At 40.9% G+C, this 9,445-nt stretch overlaps 1 protein-coding gene across 4 annotated transcripts in view; it reads left to right on the forward strand.

Moving 5' to 3' along the window:
• The window catches only part of ZFYVE27 (zinc finger FYVE-type containing 27), an 89,773-nt gene extending 80,572 nt beyond the window's left edge, over positions 1 to 9,201 (forward strand). For all 4 annotated transcript variants that reach the window (XM_073684984.1, XM_073684983.1, XM_073684985.1 and 1 more), the window contains 2 exons: positions 1,494 to 1,575; positions 2,283 to 9,201. In XM_073684984.1, the coding sequence (XP_073541085.1) occupies positions 1,494 to 1,575; positions 2,283 to 2,347 (147 nt within the window). In that variant the 3' untranslated portion in view covers positions 2,348 to 9,201. The remainder of the gene's footprint in view (positions 1 to 1,493; positions 1,576 to 2,282) is intronic.
• Positions 9,202 to 9,445: the final 244 nt, after the last annotated feature.

The raw sequence follows: 9,445 nt of genomic DNA on the forward strand, positions 1-9,445 counted from the left end.
TTTAATGGTAAATACTGTAAAAAATATATATTTTTTTCATTAATTTGCTTAATTTAAGCACTGTTATATAAGTAACTAAAAGTTAAGCATATAAAATATGTGACTCGTCCTAGAAATAACGACTTATAGCCAAAAATATTTAGTTGTTGCAACACATAAAGGCAAAAGCGAAAAAGAAAAATCCTCTTGTTACTTAAAGTTGTCATCTAGGACTATATTGATGACTTTAACAGGTCATCAATATTAGATCAATATTACAACACCCAGCATCCCTACCGATCGGCTGCTTTTCCGTTCCGGTGCTTCCAATGTCCCCGTCAGTCTCTGTAATTCCTGTTCCATCCGAGCCGGTGTCTGTACTCACTGCTCCACCTGAGCCGACCTGATCGCAGCCGCAGTCACATGTGTGTTCAGAAGAAGCAGAAAGCACAGAGACCAATGGAGGAAGCACTGGAACAGCAGAAACGGGATTGGTAAGATGAATATTACTTATTTTATTACTTTACAGCATTAATATTAATGTAGGGTTATCCCCACCATTAAGAGTTATCACCTATTCAGTAGCCCTCCACCAATCCCAAAAGCGGTCTCTGAAATGCCCCATTGGAAGACCAGCACAGTGCCCCCCTTTTTGCAGCAGTCCAGTAGAGAATGAATGGAACAGTGGCAGAACACGCTTAAAGGGAGTCCGTCAGCCCAAGCTGACACTATAAACTAAGCACATAGCCTCTTAGGGAATGGAGACCTATAAGAATAACCTCTTTTGTGATCAGTGTCTGCTGAAAGGAGGCGACTAGAAGTTTAATCCAGTATGTTAATACACCGTGTTTTGCATATCCCTCTATTGACTGCAGAGAAAGGTCAGATAAGCCAATACTGTCAATCATCAGTGAACGGAGTGGGAATATGCAGAGCCAGTGGGCGGAGTGGTGCACTGAGCCTCTTGACTACACCTAGGGTGCACCTTCCACACCCAGGATTCACAGTCCACACCCAGGGTGCATCGGCCTCACCCAGGGTTCACAGGCCACACCCAGGGTGCACCAAGCACCCTGACTAGCATAGATGAATAAACTTCAGTTTCTGCAGTGGGCGGTGCGGTGCGCTGAGCCTCTTGGCCACACCCAGGGTGCACCGGCCACACCCAGGGTGCATCGGCCACACCCAGGGTGCACCGGCCACATTAGCATAGTTGATTAAACTTCAGTTTTTGCAGAACAAAGGCAGCGATTAGAAGAATAAAGGTACAACTTCTATATGGGCCTCATTCCCTGCAATGCTATGTGCTTAGTTCATACTGTCAGTTTTGGATGGCATACTCCCTTTAATTCCAACTGGGTATTTCAGACCCTTTTTCCTGATACCCCCACCAAATAAGTTGTTTTAATTTTAACGATAGGGATAACCCTTTAAGTGTCTGGACAACCCCTTTAATAGGTTGTTACGTTGTAGTTGTAATGTTGATATAACCAGCATCCGATTTTGCTTTACAGAGAAACTGCAGTAACTGCGGAAACGGCTTCTGTTCACGATGCTGTTCTTACAAAGTCCCTAAATCGTTGATGGGGGCAACAGGTAAGTCCAAAGAACATAGTCGTTTTTTGCCTTGTGGTATTTCTTGACTATTTTTGCGCTAAATACTTAAAAAAATGTTGCAAAAGGTTGATGAACTTTGCAGAAAATCAAAATTTCTCTTTATTTTTGTCTTTTACCTTTTTTTTTTTTTTTACACTTTTTTTTTTTTTTTCATAACAAAAAGTCTCGTGTTTTGATAACATTTTGCAAAATTTGCTCAAAAACTTCGGGTTCACTCCAAGGGAGTAAAGACTGGCGTAAATCTGCACCCCCAAAAATTTGCGACTTTTTAAGTGTCATAATTGATGAATCGGCCAAAAAAGTATAAGTCTGAAAAAAAAACAAAAAAAAAAACAGTCACGAATGTAAAAACAGACTTAAAAAAAGGCTCAAATTAAAATGTTTTAAAAATACCAAAAATTAGTAGAAAGGACAAATTCCATAATGAATTGGGCACAAAGTATATTAGAAAGTTATTCTTATTTAAATTCTACAAAACGCAGATAATAAAAATTAGTAAAAAAAAGGCGCAAAGAAGTAACTTCTTGCAATAGTGACTGCCGAGATAAGCGGTGAATGTACAGAGACGCTTATCTCTTCATCATTATCGGGTGATGTTTATATAATTATTACTTACAGATTTATCAGCAGAAAGCGTCTTTATGTGTCTATTACTAATAATAATATATCATGCACTTTGATTTCAGCTCCGGAAGCACAAAGAGAAACTGTATTTGTCTGTGCCTTGTGCAACCAAGCGCTGTGTAAATAGGATCTGACTATTCGGACGTGGGATGGGAACGTCTGCTACATCTGAAGATCTCTTACACAGCTATACAGATGGCATCTCAGGGGTGTATCCCCTTGACCTCATCCCACCCCCATGGTCTTATCCCGCCCCCGAGGATCTTATACTGTATGTCCTGGACATGACTACGGGGAATAATCAGAAGCCATTACGACTGCTCAGAAACTAACTATTCTCTACATATAGACCAGGTCTGAGACGGCTCCTGAGGGGGACCGTTCAGGTGGTGTCCATGCCCCCTTCCCTATGGACTATGTTAGTCTCCAGTTGACTCCCTTTACATAGGAAAAGAGCGAAGAAGGATCCAAGGATCATCCAGTATCTTGCTCATACTTGGGATGTACGCGAGGCTTCCTTGACCCAATATGCCCGGTGTGGTCTTCTTGGGAGGAGCCCCTTTAATATTTCTGCAGCCTAATACATCTAAAGACCAAACCTATATGTCTTCATAGGAAAAGGGACAAAGTTGTGGTTCTCTGTTGTACAGGACGGGACCCTTCCTGGTTATCTTGCCGGCAAGAATAGTGCCGCCACAAAAGGAGAAATGTCTGACGACAATGGCGGGTACCATTTATTGTTTCCATTCTGAATTCAAAGGGGAAAAAAAATCTATTAAAATAGTCTTGTGCTATAACACAGATACAAGCTAGAAGGTCACATTGGGGAAATCGGAACCAAGGATGATTTACAAGGCACCGGAGAGTAATTAAAGCCCTTTGGCACCGCATAGAGACTTCTGTACTGATCAGTCGTAGAAAGGGAAGCTGTCACATTGCAGTTCAGTCGGTAGCGTGTTATAGAGCAAGAGGAGCTGAGCAGATTGATATATGGGTTTATGGAAAAAGATTTAGTGTTACTGGTATGTTATTTACCTAAATCGCTGCCCTTTTTAAGCTTAGGAGTCCAGTGGGCGGTCCTTCTCAGTGTCGATCACCGATTTAAGACCTCCTACAGGACTTGTGTGTAGAATAAACAAATTTGGATCAATAAATCACAATTTATGCTAAATATTTTCCCTTAAACTGGGTATTAATATGCTCGGCTTCTCCTGCTGCTGTGAGATTAACGTGTTCAAGGTAGGAGAAATCTCCGAGCAGTGTCAAAGGGGTTGAACCCTATAAAGCACGTTCCTGCCGAAAAATCACCGGTCTGACCTCACAGACCGCACCAAAGCCGTCCTCTAAATTTTCACTTGACTCTTATCGGCACCATTAAAAAATAAAGCGACAGTAATCACTGACAGCGTTTATTATAAACTCGCATCAGGAACCTGTCTGTTCCGCCATGTTTTATTAATATTTTGCATTCTCTATCAAATAACAATTTTGGATTTTTTTGTTTTTTATTTTATTTTTTATTTTATTTTATTTTATTTTTTTTTGGCATTTTGACACCCCTCTATTATTCCTCCTTAAAATGCATAAATATATAAAAAAAACCTTCCCTATTAAACCCTTTAATCACCATTTTATTATAAGACATGCAGAGCGTTGAAGAAAAGTGTTATTTTATTCATTTAGTCTCCTGCCCTGTAGCTGACTGCAGCCACCACTAGGGGGAGCACTTCGTAGTGTCTTATGTTCACATATTATTGAGTTAGCTCCCTCTAGTGGTGGCTCCTAAATGCCTTTTTTTGTGAGTGCTGCATTGAAACCTCCCTCCATGGGTATATACACTCATATTGCATCTATTCTTTAAAAAAAATAAATAAATAAATTGTGCAAACAGTCTTGATAAATAAAAAAAAACTTACCGTTTTGTGTATACAGCTCCTATGCAGATTTATGTATCTACATCACTACAGTCTACAAACAAACTCTATGTAGATCCTGCCGCCATGGTTTGCGTCTCTTCATTTTTCTCATGTACTACATGTATTCGTTTTATCGATACATAGGTCTGCATAGGTGCTGTGAACCCCGAAACGGTTGGAGTTTTTTTTTTACTATTATTATTTTCATCAAGACTATTTGCAAAATGTTTTTCCTTATAGTATCTGAGCAGTAAAGGTTTTAATATAGAATAAAATCATAATTTTATATTTTTACATTAGGTCGATATTGTACACAGTTAAAGGGATATTCCCAACTTGCCCAAAGGGATATCCTATAAATGGCTGAAACCTGCACCCACTTGAATAACTGGGGGTCCCCCAAACATCCAGGTGGAAAATGAAAAGATAGGTGGCGACGCGGCTCCCTCCATCCGAGTTCTGCCACTTCTATCTTATCGGGGGCCGAATGACTCCCATTGTGCTGGTCCCCAGGGACTCACTTCTTTTACTCATTTGTCCTGTAGAGATGGAAATACCCCTTTTACAATCTGGTGCTCTTATCCACCAATCTCATTGGAAATATGGCCGCTCATTAAAGTAATTAGGACCACGGCTGACCCCTAAAATATCTCATCTGTTTTTATTCCAAAAATGGCCATTTTTCGGCACATTTCCCGGGCTCTGTGCAATGGTTTTATGGAATGCTCTAATGCTACATTATCTCACTGCCTTTAGGATATTATGCCTTGACTCCCCTCTATGACTGGTGGTGCGGCTGGGGATGGCGGGATTGGGTCTATCTAGGGGTCATTGTAGATAAATTCTGAATATAAAATGTATTATAGACGCTACACTGGACTTTAAGAATCACAGTAAATAACTAAAATTTTGCTTGGTATGCGCAACAATGTTGATACTTTGTCTTTGCACATGTATGTAATGTGGTATGGATACATATGGATAGATACATAACACTGTAGTCATTCTGTATGCAATCATCCTCTGCATTGGAGTGGGACAGGGGCACTGAAATAATGGTATTTGCAAAGGGTTAAAGGAATACAGCGTTACCCTGAGTTAGGTGCAGGACACGGGCGTGAATTTCGCACATCGTCAGGACTGATGTGCAAAATGCCAATCTGGATGAATCGGGCCCCACAAGTCCGAGATTCATGTTCCACCCCTCAACCCTTGAACTCCCCAAGAGTCCGAGATTCATGTTCCACCCCTCAACCCTTGAACTCCCCAAGAGTCCGAGATTCATGTTCCACCCCTCAACCCTTGAACTCCTCAAGAGTTTGAGATTCATGTTCCACCTCTCAAACCTTGCAATCCCCAAGAGTCCGAGATTCATGTTCCACCTCTCAAACCTTGCACTAAGTGCTCCTTTAATTTGATGATTACTAATAGTGCCCACTTTGCCGCCACTCTGGATTCCTACATAATTATGCCATCTAATTCTTCTGCACACTGAAAGCGGTGCACACCGATACCCCAAACTTGACGTGGAGTAGGAAGTGGCCGGACTATTTGATACCACTAGTGGCAATTAGTTTAGGGAATATGTAATATAGAAATTGGCATTTACCGCTATAAACCACTCCCACTGCCGCTTGTGACCTCAAAAAAAAAGTTTGAAAAAGTTCCGTCAGTCACTTACAGAGCCGCATAGCGTATTAAAAGTACTTTGAAGAACTCCTGCAACGTGTCCACAGGGCGTATAGGAAGATTCTAAGGCTAGCTCCACTCTACGTTTGTGCCCACTGTCAGGCGTATGCACACTGTGAGGATTCCCCAGCGGCAGGCGCGTGACTGCATGTATTCGATTTGCATACATGCAGTTATGTGCCAACTAGACGTGCACGGCGTTGCTCAATGCAAGAGCATTGAGTGAGAGCAAACACGTCTAGTCGTTATGTGACCGGAAGTATGCAAATCGCATACTTGTGGTCACATGACCGACTGCCCACTATCCTCACAGTGTACAAGTGTGCAGCCAGCCCCATAAAGGAGTTGTCCAGGTTTGGTGTGAAAATCTGCAATCACTAAGTATAAAATGGGTGTCCTGAAGGAGACTTGTACCCCAAGGCCGGACAAACCCTTTACACTAAAAGTAGACAGATTCAGGCTGGCAGAACACACTTTTGGCCTCCATCTAGTGAATGGGGGCCTATAGGAACATTACCGTATACGTCAGGAAAAGCTCTCAACCTATATTGTACGCTAAGTGCACAGGCGGAGAGTCCTTGTTGATCTTTGATAAATGTGCCCTTGGTCCTTTGATGTAGAGCTGAAATCCAGCCCATGTGGAGAGTGTTTTGCATGGGAAAAGTTATCAATTTTAGTCTGTGCATGCGCCATTCCGGGGATCATTTTTGCATCTTTAGTACCAGCACATGTGCATCCAAAGTTAATCACTCTGCCTGCATAACGGTAATTACTCAGCACGTGTGCCGGGTTTTAGCTCTACACCAGCATTTGCCCTTGTGTGGGCAGAGTAATCAATTTTACTCTGTGCATGCGCCATTCCAGGATCATGTTTGGGTCATTAGTACCATGTGCACCCAAAGTAGATCACTCTGCCTGCACAAGGGCAATTACTCTGCACGGGTGCCGGGTTTCAGGTCTACATCAGCGTTTGCCTTTGTGTGGGCAGAGTAATCCATTTTGGCTTGCACATGCACCATTCCGAGGCTCATTTTTGGGTCATTAGTACCAGCACATGTGCAACCAAAGTTTATTACTCTGCCGGCACAAGGGTAATTACTCTGCACGTGCAACATCAATGTTTGCCTTTGTGTGACCATAGAAATCAGATCTTGCATGTGCCACGATCCAAATCTCACTTCTGGATCATTAGAACTCGGACAACTGCACACGCAGGCTCGGACTGGCCCACAGGAGAACAGGAAAATCCCCTGGTGGGACCCCATGCAGGAATTGGCACGAATATGTAAATTTGCATTTAGCTGAACAGTGGGCCACCAGAGTCACTGTTACTGGTGGTCCCTTGGCACCCCAGTCCGACACTGCGTGCACAAGGACAACCCTTATGCACAGGGTTTTAGCTCTACATCAGAGGGAATGCCCTTTTGGTTTAGTCCTGATCTTACTTTTGGATCATCATTGCTGGCACTGGCGCCGACCAAAACTGATTTCTTTGCTCATAGACGGGCAAACACTTTGCACATGCGCTAAACCCCAATGGACGGGCTCTGTGCAGCCTGTGGATGATATTGTTTAAAGGAGTAAACCCGGCTCATGGTCCCCCTTTAAAGTCCCGCTTCCCCTTGATGTGACATTGGAACTTCTACGAGGGATATGGATATTCTGTTTTTGCTTTATGTTTGCATTGTACAGAAGGTCTGTCGTATCTCGTTTGGAATAGTAAAATCTGGTCTCCAAGTTGTACTCGTCCAGGAAGCTGAGATCCATGGTCCTGTTTGCACTGAAGGACCGATTTTCGGTTTTCTGGTCTCTAGGCGGTGGGCTATCCCTAAGGAAATAATGTAATATACAAATTTAATAAATTCTGTAATTTTTAGACAAAATTGTTGTTTATCTATAATGATTATATTTTATGTATATATGCAGAAAAACCTTCCTGAAAAAAAAGGTTTTGGCGGATGAGGGTCTTTTTTTTTTTTTGTTAGGAAAACAAACGAGTTATATTAGCTGTCTATCATGGTGGCCTCCGCTACTTATCACAAGTATGTACTGCATAGAGGAGCTCCATCACGTTAACATTATCTTCTGGTTTTTATGGATATCATGCCTTTTTTGTTGTGTTTTAGTTATGTGTCGCTTTTAACGGTTGTTTGTTGCACATTTGGTATTCTATTTATTCTATTTATTGGGGTTTTATTTTAGTTTTTAGTACAATAGCTGCACAATTATCACTGTTTTATATGTTATTACTGTCTGTGCTGACCTTCTTCTCATGATAACCCCTCTTAGAAATGAAGCTGCCCGGGGTAATCGCTGAGAGTCTGGATATTTGATCGTTGCAGCTGGCTGCACATTTTCTCTGCAGTGGCCACTTCTGGGGAAATAGAGTATTACACGTCGGTTAGTTATAGGGAACATATCACCTGGTTCATGCCTATATATATATATATGAACCAGGTGACAGGTTCCCTATAACTAACCAACGTGTAATATTCTATTTCCCCAGCATATATATATATATATATATATAATATATATGTGTGGGTATATAATATAATATTGCTTTCAGCTCTGGAGGACCACCAGAGAAGGATGACTGATTTTACTGTGTATTTTTTTTTTCTACCCTATTAGCACAACAAAAATTGTGTTTTATATGTACAATTACTTGTGCTTTCCACTGGAGGAGACAAATCTTACTCTACAGTCAGCTGCCTTTATATAATCACTTAGGAATATAATTGGGTTTATAGAGATTAATTGAGACAAGCTCCCATTACATCTGTTGCCCTCTCCTCCCTCACCCCCTATAGTTAACGACCCCCTTAAACGCCCTTTTGTTTTTAAAACCTTTTAAATCCATGATTCAGTTTCGAACATGTTTGTAATATTTTATTAGTGGTTTGAGCTTTACTTTTTCCTATACAAAGCTCCAAATCTGCTACATAGATATACAGTAAAATGATAAAATTCTCATTACCTGCAGTCGCCACTAGAGGGAACCTAGGAGTTTACTGCATACAATTTATCCATTGAGCTCAATGATGATACAGTCAACAGGAAGCTCCCCCTAGTGGTGGCTGCAGACAGACAGAATTGTATCCGAGTCATGTCTGCCAGTAAAGTCTTGTAGATTTCCTAGATTTGTTTCTTTCATTGTTGTCTTTAGTTTTACATAAAGTTTATTTCTTACACCGGAAAAAAAAAAATCATTGTCACAGAATCTGCAGCCTATTAAAAGCTACGGTTTGTTTTATGTATAGGTACAATTTAAAAAAAAATATATATATATTGTATCCTACAAAAATATATTGTTTTATTGTTTTTTTTCTGTTTTTGCTTTACAAGTGGATCAATAAATGCGTCACCAGGTGGATTATTTGTGTGGCTCTTACTTCACATGCACAAAAAATGTAAAAATATCCCAGCATTTTCCCCCATAATCTTCTCTTTTTCTTTTGTCTTTATTTTGCCTCTTATTACAATTTAAAACTGAAAAATATACAGTACTGTGCAAAAGTTTTAGGGAGGCGCAAAAAAAAAAGGCTGCTCAGGAAGGCCATGTTCACACGTGTTTTTGATGCTGTTTTTTTGCAGTTTTTTTTTTTTTTTTATGAAAA

The sequence above is a fragment of the Phyllobates terribilis genome, unplaced genomic scaffold (assembly GCF_046119375.1).
Source record: "Phyllobates terribilis strain yellow unplaced genomic scaffold, ASM4611937v1 Scaffold_5__5_contigs__length_657084704, whole genome shotgun sequence".
Classification (NCBI taxonomy): Eukaryota; Metazoa; Chordata; class Amphibia; order Anura; family Dendrobatidae; genus Phyllobates; species Phyllobates terribilis.